General features: G+C 34.5%; 2 protein-coding genes across 2 annotated transcripts; both read right to left on the minus strand.

Annotated features, from left to right (window-relative positions):
- Window positions 1–3,242: 3,242 nt before the first annotated feature.
- On the minus strand, window positions 3,243–9,712 carry LOC115971327 (DEAD-box ATP-dependent RNA helicase 7). Its single transcript, XM_031091190.1, has 14 exons — window positions 9,072–9,712; window positions 8,271–8,405; window positions 8,040–8,180; window positions 7,808–7,919; window positions 7,468–7,538; window positions 7,153–7,307; window positions 6,933–7,044; window positions 6,028–6,129; window positions 5,881–5,941; window positions 5,626–5,794; window positions 5,448–5,544; window positions 5,229–5,323; window positions 4,139–4,272; window positions 3,243–3,858 (listed from the first exon to the last, which is right to left on the minus strand). The coding sequence occupies exons 1-14, from the start codon at window positions 9,573–9,575 to the stop codon at window positions 3,623–3,625; spliced, it is 2,124 nt and encodes a 707-aa protein (XP_030947050.1). The 5' UTR covers window positions 9,576–9,712; the 3' UTR covers window positions 3,243–3,622.
- A 3,035-nt stretch (window positions 9,713–12,747) lies between these two features.
- LOC115971332 (embryo-specific protein ATS3B) lies at window positions 12,748–14,607 on the minus strand. Its single transcript, XM_031091194.1, has 3 exons — window positions 14,374–14,607; window positions 14,101–14,208; window positions 12,748–13,213 (listed from the first exon to the last, which is right to left on the minus strand). Exons 1-3 carry the CDS (start codon window positions 14,491–14,493, stop codon window positions 12,890–12,892), a joined length of 552 nt encoding a protein of 183 aa, XP_030947054.1. The 5' UTR covers window positions 14,494–14,607; the 3' UTR covers window positions 12,748–12,889.
- Between the last annotated feature and the right edge of the window lie 8,517 nt (window positions 14,608–23,124).

The following is a 23,124-nucleotide window of genomic DNA, read 5'->3' on the forward strand; positions in this document are numbered from 1 at the left end:
TTCAGTCATATACTCATTCAGTGAGATAAAGAGAGAGAGAGTTAGAGAGAAAAACCTTGAGGGAGGCCGGACTGCCGGAGGCGAAGGAAGCAACGAGGCTGACGAGCACCGCTCACGGCTCACCGGCGTAGAGGCAGATGCGCAGACGGCAGAGCGATGAGCCGAATGCCGATGACCGATCTACCGTCTACGATGTCGATGTCGATCTGCGATGAGGGGCGACCGTTGCGACGACGATGACGACGAGTTCGCTGCGGCGACGACGACGGCGACGTGACCGTCCGTGGGTTACTGGGTTTGGTTTTGGTTTGTGTATTGGGGATTTTTTTTTTTTTTGATAAACACCTCTGTGCTCTGTCCTCTGTGTTAGTGTGTTTGGTTTGCTGAGTTCTGATTTTGGTTTGCTTTTGTATTGGGTAATGGGGTTTGATCTCTGCTAGCGACGACGCGACGTGATGGGATTTTTGCAGGCGCCAGCGACATGATGGGTTCGATTTCTCATTCTCTGTATATATATATATATATATATATTTTTTTTTTTTTTTTTTGATTGAGAATCCGTGGGCTTGCCGTGAGCGAGCTACCTGTAATGGGCTCGCCGTGGGCTACTAGGCTTGGTTTTGTTATATATATATATATATATATTTTTTTTTTTTTCAAGATTTTAGTTCAAATTTTTTTTGGGTTTTTTTTTTTTTTTTTGGCTTGAAAGTAGAACAGATTACAGTTTTTTTTTTTTTAATTTGATGGTGTTACTAATTTTTGATTGAGGGTTGGGAGAATTTGTGAGAAATGGGTGGGGGGGCCGGCTGTGTAATGTTGGGGGGGCCTAATTATTTTTTCTTCATAGTCTAATGGGAAAAAAAAAAATTTTGCAGGGGCCATGGCCCCCCCAAGCCACTATGTGGCTCCGCCCCTGCCCACAGCTTGGAGTAGAGGCTGTAGACGTGTCTCGAAGTTGTAGCTGCTTGGTGCGGTTATTTTAAATTCATATTTTCAGTTTTTTAAAATAATATTAAACGTATCCCTATATATTTTCTCATCAATATATTTTAAAAAAATTAAAATCTGTTATTTAAACACATGTATCAAACAGACTCTAAAACTTGTGGAAAGTAAAAAATCAGTGGAATTATATTTTTTTGGCTACTTTCTAAGGTTGCGTAATTGTATTAGAGCATTCACAGCTGAGGCTTGCAAATGCTATATGTAAGTATATTTTAGCATTAAGACATTAAAATTGAGCAACATCTGGATTTACAAAATCTTACAATTGCAAAAAAAGCTAGAGTGAGCTCCTAAATGTATGACTACACTATAGCACAATTGTAAACGAAAATATTATATTTTATTGATTTTACTTTTTTGTTTTCTCTCATTCAATCAGTCTAACTTCCTCTCTCTCTCTCTCTCTCTCTCTCTCTCTCTCTCAGCTCCTCACTGCCTCTCTCACATCTCTCTCTCTCATTCAAAGCTTGCATTGGAGCTAGGTTTTGGATTTTCGATTTGGGATCAGCGTGGATTAGCAAAGATCGGAGATTGTGGTGGCGTGGGTTTGGATCAATTGATCGGTGTGTTTGAATCGATGGATCTATTAATCAGTGGGTGGATCGGTAAACACAAACACCATTCGACCATACCCAACATAAATCCCTCCCTAAAAACCCAAACCCAAATTTCCAAAGACACTAACCAAAAAGAGAGAGCTTTGAACAGAAAAATAAAGAAAACAAAGAGTAAAGAGAGAGAGAGAGAGAGAGAGAGAGAGAGAACCCAGAAGAGCTGCTGTGATGTGTGCTATGTGTGTGGCTTCGTCGGTAACTCTGATGGTGATTTTTTTAAAATGGGTTTGCTGGGATATGTGGGGTTTTGGCTTGGTTTGAATTGATGCTTTGATGGTTTTTTTTTTTTTTTTTTTTTTTTTTTTGGTGGTTGGATAGTGGTGACGGTGTGTTTGATGTGGCATGGTGGTGGCGTGGTGGCTAAGTTTTTTTTTTTTTTTTTTTTTTTATCTATTGTGGCCGGTGCTAGAAAGAGAGTAAAAGGAAGAGAAAAAGAGAAATAGTAAAAAAAAAAAAGGAATAAAAAAGAATATTTAAATAAAATGGGAAAAAAAAAAGAGTTTTGGGATGTTGGGTGTATTGTAAAATGGTATGGTATAATTGATAAAATAACTTTTTGGGATAGTAAAATAGGTTAGGATGGCATTTGCTATTGTGAATGCTCTCAGGAGGAACTATTAGAGCAGTTGAGTTTGGTTCTTGAACAGACAAATATGGATGAATGGACAAAGTATAGCTACTACTCTTACTAAAAAAAAATATTATCATAATTACATATTTTGAAAATCTAACTATTAAATTATATGTTCTTGTCAAATAACATATCAATCGAATATTATATACGATTTAATCTATAAACTTATTTTTTATGCATAATTTTAGGTTACAAAAACTTTGAATGTTATTTACTATTTAATTTATAAACTTATTTTTTATGCATAATTTTAGGTTACAAAAATTTTTAATTTAAACATTTGATTGATAATAATATAATATAACTATTGATTTTTGATTTTCTAAAAATTTTGCATTGATGGTAAATCTAAAAAAGAAAAAGTATTTAGGATCCGTTTGGTAATGTTATTCTTGTAATATTGTTTGTATTTTTTGAAAAAAACATGTGAGTAAAAAAGTGTGAAAATACATATAATATTATTTAAGAACTAAAAACTGTTGTTTACATAACGATAACAAATAGACTCTTAATGTGTAAATGTATTAGGATACATTTCTGTAATGGTTCCAAGGTTGGTAATTAGTTCAGGGATTATAATTACTTAAAGAAGATAATGGTGATTTCAAAAGGATATTTCCAAAAATATTGGAACAGCCATTCCTACAGGATTAAGTAAAAATCCCAGAGGGAGAGCACGCTTCAATCCCAATATTTGTTCATTCATACAAGATGTTCCCGACAAGTGACAAACCTCATATACAAGGTCCAGCTTGCACAGGCAGACTTTCTGTATCAGCTTAGTTTGTGTCGAATTTCAAGTATTCAGGCATCAAACACCGTAGTTAATTGAGTCCGACACCAAGTGACATGCAATGGCATGACCTAAAAGCTGCAGAAAGATAAGGTATACATCTCTTACTAATGTCACCCAAACATCACTTCTAAAGGATATCCAGAATGGTTCTAAAATCATCCATTTGCTAAGCCACGCGGAGGCAAAAATATGAGAAAAGAATACATGTACTCTTTTTTGAGTCATTAAATATATATAGAAAACGATGTTTAAGAATACATATTCTATTACTTTTTCTTGTGAATCATTAAAATAAACATTCAAATTCGTTCTTGGTCTCGCATTTTTAGCAAAGACGAGACCCAAAATGGGGAGACATGGAAAAATCCCCAAAACCTAAACAAATAACTCAGAACAAACTAAAAAGTAAAAAAAGAACAGAAAATTTCTATACTGAGCCAATCTAGATTCGAAGTTTTCCTCATACATGGCCCTATATTGAATATCTTCTTCATTATCACTCGTACCCTGCCCCTACAACAAATTAATTTAGACCATTGGCTACTCGATAATTAACAGTTTATAAGCCCTTCACCATCTTTTGCCAGTGTTGCCACGTCCTCTCCCGCCACTAGAGCCAAACCTATCATTTCTTCTACCAGAAAAACCACCACCACCACCACCTCTGCCGCCTCTTCCACCAGAAAACCTACTCCCACCAGAAAAACCACCACCACTACCAAATCTTCCCCTGGGCTGTTCTCTTTCCCTCAAGGGCGGCAATGCTTTCAATACCTCTAAGCTCACATTAGCAGCATTTTCCTGACCTGCAAGCCACCAAGAAAAAGAGCCAGTCAAATATACAATCAAAGACGTAAGACTTTAGTAGCAGAGTGTAGGGTAAATCAAATGTTAAACTGCTGGAGTATGACTCAGAAAACTATTGAGAAAGTATGGTAGTATCCAGTACGTGTAATATCCAAGGACTAATCAGTAATCACATAAATAACGATGCAGGAAAATACAGCCTTTAGCAGCAAAAAGAGTGATAAACAGATTAAGGACGCAATTGCAATGAACCCATTGTACTGACACTATGATCCTTACCAGCAAGAAATGTATCCAAATCTCCAGCAGGAACATCAAACACGGCACCCTTTCCATCTGCAGTGAGAGCTAGACCCTGCACTGCCTCTACCTTCTCCTCAGGCAAGAATCTCTTCAGGACATTAAAAGCAAAACTGAGACACAATTCACAGATTCGTCAATTCAGGCAGAAGTCAACAATTATCCATCATTATCAATCAATTCATTAATACCAGCAATTAGTAGTTAAAACAAATAAAAAAAACAACCAATACCAATTTATTTTAACACAAACAAAACTCCAGAGAAAGTAGATCTTCCATACTTAGGACAACAGTCCATGTCAATGTAACTCATTCAAATATACAATTACTTAAATGTCTATGGTAAAAATCTTTAGAATACATATAACGATTTTACAGCCAAATTAATTGAAAGTTAAGAACAATAAACACAACTATCTTTTGAACCCTACACATGAGGCAATATCTCAATGCACCTTCTATGTAATGGTGCAAACACTGGACAAATCCAATGCACAATGCTGCCATCAACAAAAATGATTAGTATACCCATAATTTAGCCTTTTAACTTGGCACTTCAAGTATTCAGAAAGTTTTCCCCTCCCATCCAACAAATCACAACAAAGGCTTTTCTATGTTAACGTGAGTGTTATCAGGCGGTTTTACTTTTTCTTACTTTATTTTTGCGTGGGGGGGAAGGGTGCCGTATTTTAATTCATTGGACTATACCCTCGTCTCTGACCTCAAATTAAAACCCACAAAGCGAAGTAGATTGCAGAAACTTTCAAAACTTTAAATCTAAAATTTCTCTTACAAGAACAAACAAAGCGGTCAACAAAATTAGCCACCCAACTGAAAAATCAATGCAGGCATATCCAAACTAGTCCAAGACATCAGATCCTGTTTCAAAATTCCTTATACTTTTGGAGAATTGAACTACTGATACATGTGAACATCCTTGACATATTGACTCATATTCTACTTTTGCCAGAGGACACAAATCATCAAGTTTAAGATTCCAAAATGTAGCTTTGCACAGAAGAAAAAATATTAAAAATCAATCAGAAAATTTAGAGTTAGTTACTCACGATGGTGTATAGATTGAAGTTCCAGCTTCAAGAAGTACAGTGACGTAATTTTCCATTGAAGTGAGAAGAGATCTTTTCTTTATTTCAGAATATCCCTGCACAGCATAAAATAATTTAAACATATTTCCAACCCAAAGCAGAAAAAAGAAGTTAAAAGACAAGCAGAGAGAAAAATTAAAGACAAATATACATAGTCAAGAGAGAGGATGAGAGACTCACAGCAGCCTTGGCAAGAGCCTTTGAAAGTAATGCAACTGCTGATAGACCAGAATTATTCAGCAACTCCTCAGCAGCAGACTCAAAAGCAGGAATTACACTGAATTTTCAAAGTACGTTATGCCAAGAGGCGATGAACCAAAATTATAAATCAGATAACTTGAAAACGAAGCATGCATACCTATCAGAGACTTGGATAATCATCTCTGCAGCTTGCTCTCCAGCAGCTTTAGCAATATCAGCTGGCTGAGGAGCAGATATGTGCTCAAACTTTACACCAGATTCTCTTTCTATCCTAGAAAAATTGGACTTTCTTGGATCATAAAGCATTACTGCCACTCCAGTATTACCTTGAAAAACAAAAATAAAATGTCATCTCAGTATACCGTAACTCCAGTCATCCAAAACCAGAGGAAGTTCAAGTTTCAACAACTACCTGCTCTTCCTGTGCGTCCAGATCGATGGATGTAGTCTTCCACATCACGTGGAGGTTCACACTAAAGCACAAACACCAATTTCAGTAATGCTTGAAATTAACATGCATTGCAAAGGTGGATGATTAATTAATTGCACAGACACAAACCTGGATGATTAATTGCACATCATGAATGTCCAAACCCCGTGCTGCCACGTTTGTGGCAACTAATGTCATGAATTTTCCAGACCTGAACCCCGCGAGTGTGACCTGCAAGAATTACATCACAACTTAGAGAAGAATAACAAAGAAAGATAGAGATATTTCCCTCAAATAAAAGTTTATTTATATATATATAGGTCATACGCAGCGCACAAGACTCCCACATCTGCGGGTTTAGGAGGAGATACATATACTTATTCCTACAATGATTTTTTTTAATGGTTTAATTAAATTATAATTTTCTTCCTTTCTCCCCTTGGTGAGATCATAGCAAAACTGTTTGTCACATATAGAAAACAGTGGTCAACAATCTTATGATCAAATCTGATACCGACATCATAACAACTCTATCCAAGATACTTTATAAATTTTTTTAATACAATTGTGGACAGTAAAAATGCAGCTGGCTTGTAGCTAGACCCTTTGAAAATCCCTAAAGCAACTGAGCAATGAAGCAGACCCTTCAGTATACTGGATTGATTTCCATCAAATTTAAAAGAACAAAAATAATAATAAAATACTTTTTTTGAGATTTTGGTTCTTTATTCCATATAGTATGGAGAAGCACTATAAACATCACAAAATTATCTATTGATTATACCAAACACAGATTGAGAGGATCCACATTATTAGAAAAGAGCACAAAGCCAGTTCTTTTACTCCATATAGAGTACTAAGGGAGCCCCTAGAAACATTACAAGAGTAGCTATGGATTATATGAAACACAGGCTGGGAGAATCCGCATTTATTAGGAAAAAATTTACAGTAGCTACTTGCTGCTTGGACAACCATCTAAACCGAAAAAGAATTAAAAAAATGTAGAGCACCATGTAACTGCATAAACATCTTACCTCACGTTGAGACTGCTGTATATCCCCATGCAAAGGTCGTGCTCCAGGCAACAACCCAGAAAGTTGGGAAGCAGAATCTTTTGTTTCGGTAAAAATAATTGTCCGGCCTCCACTGAATCAGAAAAAATCCCACCGGGGAAAAAATGAGCAACGTAAATCAACTTGTAAAGGACATTGAAAAATCTTATATAAAGTAAAGTGGACAATAGAAACAACAAACCTGCTGTAACAACGAATAATGTCTGGAATAAGCTGGGATCTTGCAGAGCTAGAACAGGGAAGAACAATGTGCCTAACATTGGTACTAGCCTTCATTTTCTCATTACCAACAAGGTCAGCAGTTTTCTTGTTTGGTTTAAGAAACCTAGCAGCAATCTAAAATGGGAAACACAGGTTTCAATCAGATGAGATAAGAATAAAATAAATATATATATTTGATTTCAAAGAAAATTTATATCATAAAAAGATTTAACCTCAGATTGAAAGCTGAATTCAGAAAGAGGTCATAACCAGAGATCTTAGTAAAATACTTAACCTGCTTAACCCAGTCAGGCAAAGTGGCACTGAAGAGCAGAGTCTGAACTTTATTAGCATCCTCTACTTTACCTGCAAAGTCCAAAGGAAACTGTTAAACTAAGAAGCATAGACACGAACACAACATGAGACAGGACACAGACATGCACAAAACAAAGTGAGGATACAACAATTAATTAATTGATTAGAGCATATCTTGTATACTGTATTTATTTTTAGGCCTTTTTTCAATTTTCAAAATAAATAACTATCAAAGTCTTAAAAACTATATTTTGCTTCCGGACATGCATGTAGGATTAGGTCAGCCAGGGATTTTTTGGGGTGTCCAATAAATTACATACCTAAAATTAGTTCAACATCATCAACAAAGCCCATCTTTAGCATTTCATCAGCCTCATCAAGGACCCGGAACTTCAAAGAGCTGAAGTCAATATTCCCCCTCTCTATGTGATCCTGCAACAAAGTTGAAGGGAAAACCATAAGCACTAGAAATACCTAAACCAGAACTCTAACATTAGTAGTCTAAGGTATCTCACAGTTTCACCTAAAATGAAAATGGTAATAAAAGGTTACCTTAATTCGACCAGGTGTTCCAATAGCTATATCAACCCCTCTCTTGAGTTTCATCTCTTGATCTCTCATATGAGCTCCCCCATACAAACAGCATGAAGTCAATCCCAACGCTACACCATATGTATCAAAGTCAGCAGCCACCTGGATTTAACCCAAAGGAGCGCGTGTTAGAAACATAAAGCTTCAAGGAATCATAAATCCCTTGAATATTGCTTGTATAAAAAAAATTACCTGTTTAGCCAATTCTCTTGTAGGTAAAAGAACCAAAACACTTGGTGATCTCCCATATCCAGTTTTCCTTGATGCCTTAGATGCCCCATTCGTAAGTGACTCCAAGATGGGCAACACAAATGCCAGTGTTTTACCCTACATTGCAAACATAGCCAAGCTCAAAATCCAAAAATACAAACAGGAAAAAGTTTTAGTACCAAGCAGACCAGATTCTTTTTTTCACACCAACCTAGCCAAAGAACTACAAACAAAAGAAGTCTAGACAAACTCGCCTAGCATCATTGCTGGCCTTCCATCCAATACAAAGCAAACTAAACACAACCATCCATCAATTTCCAAAATTCTCTCCCCCTCCCCCAATGTTGTAACTATCAAAGTATAAATTTCCCAAATGCTTTAAAAGCCCAAAATTTGAAAGAACATCTTCTATAGAAAGAAGATCCCATGTTAGAGTTGCATCAAATTGAGCTCCCACCATAACTAGGTTTACAATTTCACTCAAAACAATTAGATTAACTCATGGATAGCAATTCAATATTCACCTTACTAGCTTCAAAGATTGCTTCCCAATTAATCAAATTAACACACCAAACTCAGCAAAACACAGATTTCTAGGTAAATTTAGATCACAATACTATTCACACCTTTAAAAATTATTTTAAAAATTATTTTGCTACAATATTTTCAGTAATAAGTTTTCAGTTTTCAGCAAATATGCGGTATCCAAACACCCCCATAATCCAAAATGAAATTTAACCTAAACCAATACACATGGAGGTATATTTGCAGAGAAAGATATACCTGACCGGTGCGAGCGCGACCGACTAAATCAGAGCCGTCAAGGATGGTATCGAAGGTCATAGCCTGAATGGGAAACAAGGCCTCAATCCCCTTCTCCTTCAACTTGGCTTTCAACGGCGCCGAAATCCGAAACCTCGACACGGCATTCGGATCCTCCTCCACACTCTTGACCTCCTCTTCCTCACCGTCCTCAACCTTGGCCTTCTTGTTCTTCTTGCTCTTCTTCTCCGACTCCTCGGCCACGCTCTTTTTCGAGCTCAAAGGCTCGACGAGCTCAGAGCTGGTCCCGCTCCTCTCCTCCTCCTCCTCCTCGTCGTCCATCTCCAACGCCTTGCGCTTCTTGGTCTCCTTCGTCTTCTTCGTCTTGCTCTTCTTGTCGCTGATTGGAGAATCGGCGGTTTCTAGGGTTTCGCCGTTGTTCTTCATCTTCTTGCTCTTCTTCTCCTTCTTGTCTTTAGGGGTGGTTTCCGTGAGCATAGGATCAGAGAGAGGCAATGAAGGCATGGTTTTTATAGAGAGAGAAAGTGAATGTATATGAGAGAGAGAGAGAGAGAGAGAGAGAGAGGCGTTTGTTTCTACTTTCTCCTGCTAACGAGAAGGTGTGGCAATGAGTTACAGAAGCAGGAGAAAGAGAAGGAGGCAGAGAGTTTAGGGTTTGCGCCCTTTTGTTCAGTGGTTGAGCTATTTTGGGCCGTTGGATGGTTAAACCTTGTTTAGTTTTGATTGGGCCCGTTAGATTGGAATATTATGTGAACCAACGCCTACAAAGAATGTGCTATTTTACGATTCCTTCGTGTGGTTGTTGACTCCTTCTCTAGATATTTTAGAAGAAAACTTTTACTCGTTTTTCTTTTTTCTTTTTTCTTTTTCTGTTTTTTTACTACGACTCATAAAATTTGGGCCGAAATTTTTTTTTTTTAAATAATACAATGTTTTTTTTTTTTTGATAGGAATATTTTGTTTTTTAGTTCGATAGTTTAAGATTTTTTTTTTAAAATTTTTTATTGAAGATAGTTTAAAAATAATAAAACCACTCATCCCAAAAAATAATAAAACCGCTCAAAAAAAAAAAATTCTTTTACTTTTTTTTATTTTTTTTTATTAGAGAGTTTTGACCTATGGAACACATAGCAGCAAATCAAACCCAAAGTTATAACAAATTCATTATTGAAATGGAATAAGATTCAACATCAGCCAAACACCAACACAACACAAGCTTGCATTGAGACCAAGTAATTTCAAATAGTAAAATTTATTTGAAAATAAGCTTGTGTGGATTAAAATATCTCCTTGCAAAAATAATGATATGATCGTCACAATTTATTTAAATTAATATGGGCTAAGAATGTAAACAATTAAAGGATTTAAGAAAGGAGCGAGATAATGGGCAAGATAACCATAAGAAATACACAAGTTCTCATTAACAACGATGTCCTCGGGCATGTCGAGAATGAGTTGTTTCTAAACAATTTTTCTCTCTAATGCTTTTTTTTTTTTTTTACATTTCACACACTACTTTGCTAAGAATTTCTGGATCCTTCTCTCTTGGGACTTAGCTCCTATTTATAGGGGGTGAAGTTCCTCCCTCTCCATCCACCTCGTAGCGGGGGAGATGCTTGTCTCATCTCATTTTTTCACTTATTTTGAAGTGACAGTGGGTAAAAGTATCGGTGTAAGACATTGTTCTAACATGTCATTTAATATTAAATATGATTTGGCTGGTAGGTTAGGGTCATTTAATGTGGAGGTGACGGTTACTGAGTTCAAATGCTACCTTTCTAGGATGTCTATATGTGTGCAATCCCTTAATTCAAATAAATTCCTGTTTATCTCCACTTGTGATGAGGGGATCCTCGGCAAGTGACCGAGGGCGAGATGCTCCTTAGCATATGTTCAAGGATGATTTGATCCTTAATTGATTCCCTTGACGTCCCTTCATTCCTATGGTTTCTCCAAGCTTCTTGGTTTGTCTCCTCGAGACTTATGGACTACGCTTGCTTTGTTCTCCATTATTATGTTCATCCTCCTAGCTTTTCCTTCAAGCCCATAGGTCTATTACCATTCTCCTCCCCACCCCCACCCACCCCCCAACAAAGCTCATTTGGATTATTAACAATTTTTTAAAGTCTTGTTTTTCCTAATTACAATTTGTTGAAATTAAGCTCATAAAAAAATACACCAATATGGTTGGTGACTAAAAAAATCGAAATAAGAAATAAAAAGTATAAATATTATATTCATGCCATTGGTAACATAAATTAAGGGTAAAAGACTAAGGTAATCACCCCCCCACACTCCATATCCTTGAGTCAGTACCAGTACTAGTACTTGAACCCAAAAAATCCACAACGAAGTGTGCCACTACTTGACTCCCGATTTATGCATAATATGAAGTATGAGTCAGTACTAGTATGAACCCACAACCTCTTAACACTTGGTTCGAAGTGATGGGCTACCGCTAAACCACACTTACTGGTGGTAGATAGAGTTTTTTAAGTGTTGATTTTAATTATTTTGGAAAATAAAACATTGCTTTTCTTGTATTGATTAATAAAATCACGTGGTTGAATTCACTTTGAAAAACTAAAGTTCAATACTTAAGAAACTATACCTAAGTATTGTCCATTGAAAAATTATACTAAGACACCCAAAATACGATGAAAATAGACTTATTATACCTAGTTTTCAAAAAATGACACTAAGCCTCCAAGTTATCAAAATAATAAATGCTTTGCTCCCTTAACCCCCTCGTGACAAACATCATCAACACTAGACCATTCATCAAATTTTAGTAAAATCCAATTATATGTTAAGATCATGACATCTATTTAACTAAAGATCTTACCATTGATGGATTGACGAGAGCAATAAACTTTGTTTTACAGATTATAGGATATACTCCCTTACAAGGACACTATGTTGGAATGATTTTCTTGAGAGCGTTATCTTTATAATTTTTTTACATTATGTATTTTTGGTTACATGTCAAATTTTTTCCCTAAGGTCACTATTTTTTTTTTTCAATAATCATTCTACATTATGCTCTCTAACAAGATCACTTTACAAAGCCACTTCTTTTTCATACCATCCAACTATATATTTGGATATTTAGGCTAGCTAGACTATCTTATTTATCAATATTTCACATGTGCTCAAAGCAAAGCTATACCCATAACACAAGATTTCATAAGTACTACAAGCAAAGCCAGGCCTATAACAACAAAATAACTTGGATTTAAGCAAAACAACATCTGGGAATTAAAGATAACCTCATTTTCTTTTAAAACTAGACATCTATTTTAGGGGTCATTTTATAAACTATAGGCCAATTGGAGATTTGCTTATGGACCAAGCAGCATATTACTTTCTCTTTGGAATCTCAAATTAAAAGACCAGTAACAAGAAAATGCTCAATTGAAGTATGTGTGATAGAATCATGTGAGATTGTCATTCTATACGATCCAACTCGCGGACCCATTTCAATTATTTTTACAAGCAATTGTAGTATGATTTAGAGTGTGTTTGGCAACCCAGCGAAAACTAATTTTGGCGCTTTTAAAGTATATTTTATTATTTTGACAGCCCTGCGCTAAATATAAAAAGATAAATACATAATTTCCCCCATCTTTTTTATGATACTTTCAATAAATAAGCAATTAGCAAAAGCGCATCCAAATTATTGAAAATATTTCAGATAGTTCTTGTATTTTTTTTAAAAAATACTTTACAAAGAGAGTACACGAAAACATCAAAAGACTGTAAGAGCACTTTGGTATAATATAACAAAGAAATGTAAAAGGCTAGATTGAATACAACAATCACATGAGAACACTAAGAACAAGCCCTAGTATCACATATATGAGCCAGCTCCGAGTAGAAATTTGATGTGAAGAAGAAGCATTCTGACACAAATTAAACCCATACCAAATGTCACTAGGGATAAAGGTGTTGTAGTAAAATGTAACAGCTCTAGTATTGTAACCATAGATTTTCACACTCTCTGGTTTCCAACCATCTGGTCCTGTCCGGTAGAGGTACAAATAACAAATCTGGTAGGCACATGGTCCATATATCTGAAAGGTATCAGACGAACACCGTTCGAAAGCCCTCGTCGATGGATCGTCTATCCTTGGTGCATAAATCTGATGATTCATTTTTAAAAGATAAGTAAAAAACACTAATTACTTGATCTCAAGCTTCATTGATGGGTTACATTCAAATTATGCTCTTGGACCTAGTTTTTTATTTTTTTATATTTTTTTTGTTGGTAAACATAAGTTTAGGTGAGGGGAGGCTACCCATACCAGGGCTAGGGCAAGCCGCAGGCCTCAGAGAGGACTTACATCGGACTTATAGATTGCCCACCATGGAGTATTGTTGGCAACGGGACTCGAACCTAGGCCTTTTTGGGCGAAGCATTCGAGCCTTACCAACTGAACCAACCCCTGTTGGCGACCTAGTTATGCAGATAATTTTGAGAAAAAAAAGTTCTATAAAAAAATTAACACCCATTATTTAAAATTTTGTATATATGTTTTGGCAATGTGCGTGCATTTTTCAAACATTTTTCAAAATGAAAAGAAGCTACACAACTATTAGTTTCACTTAAGGTTCAGTTTATTTTAATCTAATTTGGTGTTTTTGGGCAATGAAAGTACAAACTGGGAATCATTTACATATGCGACCTATTTTCTGAGAGATGAGAGGTCGAGCTATAAACACGTCACCACTACATTTATGAACTTCAGCCAATTTGAACTATGGTCTAAAATATGAAGAAGATCTACAATACAATTATCTTTTCTATTCAGCAAAAGAAAATAAAAATCTAAACTTTTGGGTATTTAATTAAAAAAAAAAAAAACGAATCGATAGCAAAATTAGGAATCACTTTTCGATTAAGTTTTAAAGAAAGTGCAAATTTAAGTGAATATTACAATCCAAATCTGATTATCCAGAAATTTTTTAAAAAAAATCATTAAAATTAACGAAATAAAATTGAGAAATGATTGGAAGTGAAAAAAGGAACCTGATTGCCATAAGCGTCCCCAAAAGAAATACTGATCTGATCACGCGTGTATTTGGAGGAAGAACAGCTTGTTGTTATAACAGCCGTGTAAGAACAGCTTGTCACACTCTAGATTTCAGAACCAAAAAAAAAAAAAAAAAACAACAACAAAGCTTTGATTAATTCAAAGACAAATAACAGAAAAACCAAACCAAGAAAAAAAAAAAAAAGTGGACAAAAGAAGAAGAAGGGACTTTGTTGTTTGAGATGAAGAAATTCGATGAAAAACTGTACCTGGATATAGCTGATATTGAAGGATTTGTCAGCTTGGGCTGGTAGCGTCGAAGATTTGGCTTCTGAGAGGGTAAAGATTAAGGCCAACTGAAGCAGGAGAAGAAGAAGAAGAGATTTCATCGTCTTTTTTCTATTTTTTTGGTCCAAGATGGCGCTTTAGATTTCATCCACTACTAGGACTATTCTAGGGGTCTTTCCCAACCAAATTAATATATTTGATTAGTACCTTTCCATTCCGGTTTCCTAAATGTTATACTTTATATACACACGACAAAAATAAAGACTTAACTTACAAGAAAGCTCAAATCAATCATTTTGAGCATTTGGTTGACAATTTATTATTATTATTATTATTATTTTTTATAATTTAAATATGAAACATTCAAAGAGTGGAAAATTTAACAAATGCACTAAGTTTAGAAAATGTTTTTAGAAATCTTATTATGAAAAAAGAAAAAAAATATTTTGTAGATAATTTTTTTTTATATATTTTTAATGAAATTGGGATTAAAATTTTTCTAAAATAGTTTATTAATAAATGTCTTAAATACAATTAATTGATTTTTTTTTTTGAAACAATCAAACACATACTAAGATTGCATTTAGTATTGGCTTCAAAAGCTAGTTTTTTTTACTATTTTGTTTATTTTACTATTATTTATAGGTATTTTTGCACTTTTTTGTACTATTTACAAGTCTTACTTTATTATTTCAGCTACCTTTTAGTTTTATTTACGGTACTTTTAACAAAAAAAATTTTAATTTCAACTAAATAAGTTATTCTCAAATGGACTCTAAGGTTACAATAAAAAAATAATAGAAATTTACCCAACCCAATAAAGGTCAATCCATTGGGCTAAATGATGACCGTTAGACAAAAACTTAGTTACACTAAATTGCCTTTAAATTTAATTTGAAAACCTGAACCTAATATATTGGACGTAGTTAGTAAATTTTATGCTAATAAAATTCCTTTTGGCCATTGAAATTCTCCAACAGAATTGACGTCACGGCAAGCATCTCTGCAAATGCCTTCTTTCTTTTTCTTTTTCTTTTTTTGTTTCAGTTTTTTTTTTTTTTTTGTCTGTACCATGCTGAATTTCATGATCCAGTGAGCTAAATGGCAACGGGCCATTGGCTACCGTAGTACAATACAAAACGCATAACAGTTGTCTTTTAAGGGAGAAGCAGAGAGAGGCAATTAATTATTAGAGATTAACCCAATTCAAAAGCCCAAAAGAATATACTGGCAAGGCCTAGTACTGAATTTTGTATTCTGGGTCTAAGGAAGAACCAAACCTGATCCCTAAGAGTGAGACCCAGCATGGAGGCCTGTCACCCAATTATAAAGCCCATTTCTTTCTGGACCATGTTAGAATTAAAAACCTCAGGTCCATTTGCTTTTCTTTTCTTTTTTTGAAACCGGGTCCATTTGCTTAAGTTTGAGTGACACCTATTTGCTGGATGCCTAAGGTATAAAAAGAACAAAATATATGATAGAACTTATGTTAAATTGGTTATATTGACAGTCTGATTAATAAGCTACCGAACACACCATCTCAATCAAACTAAGAGAATCCAATCTTTAACAGTGCAGCAATATATATGAGCCGAAATTGAAGCTCAAGCTTGGTTCAATGGGACATTGTTAATTGGAAAGTCGAGCTTCAAGAGTTTAATTTGCAGGATTGCCTAGACTACCACTGTGTAATGTGTATAATCTCTAGCTTCAAAGGAATGCTCTTGTTTTTAATGAGGGCATTTTATGAGGAAGCTATTCTTGGGTTGATTATGAGAGACAACAAGATCAGAGTTGAGTATGGAACAAAAGTGAGAAATTGGGTCATACAATTTTCTATTTTTATAGTTGTGAGTAACGAGGGGATTTAGCTTGTCTGCTGTGCCTATACCTGTGTGAGTGAAGCATTTTAGTTGCTGCTGTGTGAGCTCTGCTGTTGTTTGCAGCTTTGCTGTTGTAAATTGGTTTGTTCTCATTGAATCTACCTAAATAAATGTATTCATTTATTTAAAAAGAATATTAACAAACTAAATTTGCATCACCTACTGCAAGTTTCATGTTCACGAGTTTGCTTGGTCCACCTTCCTCTGGATACTGTTTGCTCCTAGGACCCATCCGCGGTACGCTGCGTTTTTTAGAGAGCAGGGATTTGAGGACTTCTTGCAGATTCCCCCGTTCACCATGAGGCACGGGATCGGGGAGGCTTTGGTGCGGTGGTTTCATGTTGAGATAGGCATCTTTCACTTGAGTTGCGAGGAGTATGCGGTCCTTCCTCTTGACTGGATGGCCATTCTGGGCATTAGGTTCGGTGGCCACCAAATTCCGACCGAGGAGATAAGTTTTGACATGGCTTGTGATCTCCTAGGCATCCCTCTTTCATTGACTGCAGAGATGAGGGGATATTTTGGGCCCACTACATCGTCACAGATCCATACTGAGTGACTACAGAGTAATATTCCCTGGGACATGGCCTCTACCGACACTCATCTTTGTCAGTTCTTCCTGTGGTTCCTTGGTAGTTGCTTCTTGGGCAACAACCAGTCAGTGTTGACTTCTCAGCTACTGTAGGCTATGGGAGTAGTCTCCGGCATCAGGACATACGACTAGGGGTTGGTGACCTATGGCTTCTTCATCTCTTTCTTGAGGCGGGCCTCCCAGCGAGACTTTAGGAGTTTGGAGGGATGTTGGCAAATATTGACATGGTGGGCGTATGAGTACATCCCAGCCTTGTGGCCACATTATACACGCCTGTCTGAGACAGCATACCCTCGAGCATATGCATGGGCTTATTGTAGGATCACGAGGGTTGTCATAGTGTAGCCAGTCACTATTTTTGCAGGTTTAGATTGTGTCACCCGGGATGAGATCATAGTCCACCCTTATGATGGGAGGCTAAAAGGGAGTCTAGAGCTCACCATTGCTATGGGCAAGTCGAGGATTTGATGTTGGTTTTGGGCCTTGACGAGTTGGGAGTTCTTTCTGGCAGAGAAGACCTTCCATCAAGTTATGCCAATCTATGGAATGCCTAGGGATCCGCCTCCTCGTGGCTTGTCATTCGAGGCTATGGTCATGGGCGGCCCAGATTATGCGACGGGCGCCTTCGATGCTTATATGGATACGAGCAAAGACTACGCCACCTAGTTTGCAGAGTTCTTTGCTGGGCCTATCATTGGAGATGTCCCTGTGAGCGGAGGTAGTGTGCTGGGAGGCGTTATTCGTGCTCAGGTGGCCACCGGGGCAGAGTGGAAAGCGTGTGCAGAGACTGTCGAGGCCAGAGTGACAGAGCTTGAGGCCCTATCTACTACTAGAGAGGCACACATGCAGGAGGAGATTGCTCGGGCATTAGCTTGGGAGAGGGAGATCTAGCAGAGAGATAGGGAGATGTGAGCTACCGCGATGGATAGAGAGCGAAGTCAATTTCAAACTGAGCTAGCCTTGCATTAAGGCTATTCCGTGCTTTTGGCAGGAGAGTTACGAGCGGCTCGTCTTCCCGTTTCGGCTGCCCCTTGAAAAAAAGTTTAGAAAAACAAGCTTTGTCATATCTCATCACTCTAACCTCATCACCCCATTACTCATAATTGTAAGAGCATTCATATTAGTTCGTGCAAAAATTTCTATCTATTTTTGCATAAGAATTTACTTTTTATATTTTACATACTCACTTTTCAAAATACCCCACATCAAATTATCTAGTCTACACTATATTTCATTAAAATCTTAATTTTTCTTGATTTTGTTTTTTAAAATTTTCATTTCTTTACACACAACAACTACCATTCACTCTTTTCTTTCATTCTCGAGATACGTATAACTAAATATAAAATTTACACAATCACTTAATGAAAAAAAAAAAAACAAAAAAAACAAAGAGTATTTTGTACAATTTATTTCTAAAAATTTGACATATATTTGTTTGTTTGTTTGTTTGTTTGTTTGTTTTTTTTTTTTTTTTTTTTTTTTTTTTTTTTTTTTTTTTTTTTTTTTTCATATGAAAATAATGTAGTTCAAACTGCCCATAACCCAATTAGCCAGACCCGTTGTTAACCTGTTTAAAATGCCATTTAACCTACAATACAATTAAACCCGAACTAATCTGACTCGATAATTTGCCAGTTCTTTTTTTTTTTTTTTTTTTTTTTTTTTTAAGATTAACCAAAAAAAAAAAAAAAAAAATTGCACATGACCAAAGACAACTCTGTTTGGCTCAAAATGTAGTTGTCATTAGTAGTTAAAAATGCAAAAAAAAATTTATTGCTTCATTCAAACCAACGTTAGCCATATTAAAAAAAAAAAAAAAAAACCATTTCTCTCTCATAAACAAAAACCAATATAGCTAGAGCTAAAACCTGACAAACGCAGATCAAAACCACGAATATACCAACAATTTCCTTCCCCCAAAACTCATCTCTCAAACGCGAGTCTCCAAAAAACTGACCCTATCTGAATCCACGTAATTTTTTCTTCATTCTCGCAAACGCAATAGGAGGAAAGAATTTTGAATGAATCAACCTAATTCAATGTTTAGAATGTCTACTTAGGTTTTGATTTTTTCATTGCTTTGCATTCTTGTTAATTGTTTAGATAACTTAGTTGCTTGGAATCCAATGGCATTGCTCTTACTTAGAAGTTATCAAAGAAAGAATGTCACCAAGTCACTAAGGGGGTTCTAAACTAGGTTCTCCTCTTTAAGAGAATTAAGCAATACCATTGATCCACAATACTCTTAACACCTTTGATACAAATTTTTGTAGATGCTTCGATTGTGTCTTCATATTTAGAAACAGTATACACACACCCACATGCATGCATATAATAGTGTATATATAATAGTGCATGCATATAACATTGTCTTCATTGACAGTTACTGTTGTTTTGTTTTGATTGTGTGCTTATTTGGGTTGTAGAATTATTGTGTTGTTGCAGTTGAGCTTTTCTATATACTAACTATGTCTTTGTTTTAGTACCAATGCACGACATTGAGATGATAAATGCTGAAATTAGTTGGCCTAAGGCAACTAAACAGTGGAATACCTCCCTTGCAAGGTTCATCCAAGAGTCTACTCTAGTTATTGATAGAAAATGGGGTACTGTTGCTCCCAGAGAAAGAGAGATTGAAGTTGCATTTTTTGGTAGTAAGCATGATGCCGCTCAATTCATTTTACAAAATCCGACTGTAAGTTGTTTCTTCCCTTTCATTTTATGTGTATAGTACTTTATTTTCTTGTTTCTTTATAGTTCATCCAATTTTTCTCAAACAACTGAAACTTGATATAGTTATTTTTGTTATTTTCAACCCTAGCTTTTGAATCCAGAAGTTCACTATAATAAAAAATGTTTATTACAATGAAAAAAATTGTTGTAATAACATCAAAGTCATTGTAATAGTTTTGGCTAAGTGTTGCAATAAAATTGGGTAATAGGTTTGTGTTAAAAAAATCTCGTTGCAATAAATTTTAAATACTTTAATGACAATTTTGATGTAATACTATATTTGCTGTTGCGATAAACAATTTACCACTTCAAATATCTTGTAGCAATAGATTATAATTTCATGAATTTTATTGCAATAGATTGCAAATAATTGACAAATATAATTTTGGTATTAGATTATTGTAATAATATATTTGTTGCAACTTCATGTTTATTATTGCAATTTATTGTAAAATAATTGATATTTAGTTATTGCAATAATATATTTGTTGCAATAAGCTGACACTTTGAAATTTCTATTGTAATAGATTGCAAAATAATTGGTACCAAGTTATTATAATGATTTCTTCAATTTAAGTTATTACAAAAAATATTTCTTAATGCAATTTAGTATTAAAGCCTCTATTGCAATTAAAAATTATAAGTTATTTTAACTAATTATTATTAATGTAATAATTTACCACTTTTAAATTATTATTGCAACGAATTTTAATTTGTAGTGGTTGATGGGGGCAGATGGGTTTTGGCTCCATGTTATGATTGGAACACATTTTTTACAGTCAAAGATCAAGGTTCAAAAACAGTATGTTTTGCTATTTTCGTCATCTCTATAGTTGAGAGTCTTTATAAAATCATTTACGGAAATTATATTACCATAGAATTGGAGGAAATTTTATACTGTCATCCACATAATTTCTCAAATGGTGGACTTAGGGTCCGTTTGGATTGAACTTATTGTTGCTGAAACTGAAAACTAAAAACTGAAAACACTGTAGCAAAATAATTTTTAAATGTGTGAATAGTACCGTGAGACCCATTTTTAATATTTTTTAGTACGTGAACAGTGCTGTGAACAGTAATGAACAGTAATTTTTGTCCCTTGCACAGTGAACCCATGTGAGGTTACTGTTCACGTGCAGGGGAAAAAAAATGCAAAACGTGAAACGCAGACTCAGTTCCCAAACACATACTTAGTGACTTCTACTTAGGATACCTAATGACACATGGCTTATGCTCAAAAAGACCTAAAAATAAAATCATAACTATTGATGGTTTTGTGAGGATCCCTAGCTTTAATGAAGGATATTTGTTGGTAGCAATGGCTTATCAGCCAGCAATAGCACATATAAAGGTTGGTCAAATATTTCAAAACTAAAAAGGATGTGGAATCTATGAAGGAGAGGATGATGCACTTGAAAAAACAGATGACTCTTATGTTTGGCATGTAATAGTGATAAGGGGATATTGTGAAGAAAATGGTCAAAAATATTTTGACATTCAGAACTCTTGGGGGAGGAGGTGGGGTAATGAAGGATGAATGAAAGTAGCACGTGGTCTGTGTGATGAGAGAGAGGTCAACGGATTATACACGTGTTTAATGCACCCCATTTTATATGAAGGGTGGACAATTTTTGATCATTGCATGGTAAGCTATAGATTTTATTTCTATTTCAATTTGTTCAAAATAACTGTAACTAATATCTATTAAGGGTAGTTTTGGAAACTTATACATTTTTTTAAAGACAAACAAGACAATAAATTATGTTTCTTTAAAAAAATTGATTTTTGAAACAGGATAAAAAAATTAGGATTTATTGCACTTGAATCTTTTAGATCAAATAATGCAAATTTAGCAATATAATAAACTCTTACGGCAACCTATACTTATAGCAACCTATACTTTTAATTCACTATAGTATAATGTAGAGATATACATGATTAGCAACGTGAACATACATGAATATAAATAGTATAATGAATTAAAAAGTATAGGTTTCCATATGAGTTTGGTGTGTTGCAATATATATTTTTTATTGCACTTGAATATTTTCAATTCAGATAATGAAAATTTAGCAATATAACAAATTCTTATGGCAACCTATACTTACGGCAACCTATAATTATAGCAACCTATACTTTCAATTAAGATTGAAAGTTAAAAATTCATTATAATTAATCCAATAATTTTATCTTCAATAATATACATAAACTCCAAAATATTATTAGTAGGTCCATGATCTGATGGTTAAATTGTGTCCACTTATATGATTTATGCTTTCCACTTAATGAAACAAATACTTATTCTTTCTTTGTTTCTTTTATTGATTTCCCCCCAATATTCTCACTTTATCATTCATTTTTATAGATTAAACATATTTGGTTTCCTAATAAATGTTTTGCTTGTTGGGGTCTTCTATCATCTTAAAGGACATTAAAGATCTTCCTTTAATAGTTTTTTCCCACAATGGAAGGTACTTACATATTCAAAATTTTGAATTCCTCATAATCACATATAATGTAATCAACTACAACTGATGACTAAATTATTTGTACATCTCTACAAAATAATTGGAAGAACAACTGAAAGGAAAATTTGCATCACTTACTGCAAGTTTCATATTCACGAGTTCTTCTTATGTATAGTGAGCCAATAACTTGGGAACTAATAAAATTTAACTTTTAAATGGATTCATTTTAAATGAAGAGAATCATTTTTTATAAAATACTAGTTGAGTTCCGTGGTGCATTTTGTTAATTTTCTCCAATATTTCAATAATTTTACTTCTAAAAAATTGTAATATTTAGTGTTTAATATTATAAACAAATCATAAAGACAATAAAAGTAGTGTAATATTTTAATTATACTACATATATATTTACAAATTTGAAAATTGCATGATATTGTGATTAATATAAATAACCACGTTTCATGTCTACTTAAAAAAAATGAAAATATCATTTTGATAAATAAAAATACAAATATCCTTCAATAATTGTTTTTAAAAGGTAATGTAGAAATCACCGCATCAACTTTTTGTAAAATTATTTGTGTCTCTAGAGTTACTCTTCTTTTAAATATGGCAAGAGGAAGCCACTAATTGAGAAAACATGAGAGAGATTTTTTATTTTTTATTTATAGTGGTTGAGCAAGAGGGAAAAAAAAATTAAAATAGAATAGAATTTCATAATTTATTGTAAAAAATAAGAAAGAACACTAAAACATGCTATATTAATTAAGTAAGATAGTGTATTTTGAACGGTTAGATTGCTTGGAGATTTATGGTGAACAGGGCCGGCCCAACCTAATTTGGGGCCTAAGGTGAATATATATATGGGGCCTTTTATATATAAATATTAATTAAATAAAATTATTTAATGTTAATTAAATTGAGGTTAATTTGATGTATTAAATACATAATTTAATGAATAATACTAACTAAAATTAATGTTAATTTCATATAGAGAATTGAATATCATAGTTGAAAAAAGAATTTAACAAAAAGAATTTTTTTTAAAAGAAA

This window comes from Quercus lobata, chromosome 12, assembly GCF_001633185.2.
Source record: "Quercus lobata isolate SW786 chromosome 12, ValleyOak3.0 Primary Assembly, whole genome shotgun sequence".
NCBI classification, from domain to species: Eukaryota; Viridiplantae; Streptophyta; class Magnoliopsida; order Fagales; family Fagaceae; genus Quercus; species Quercus lobata.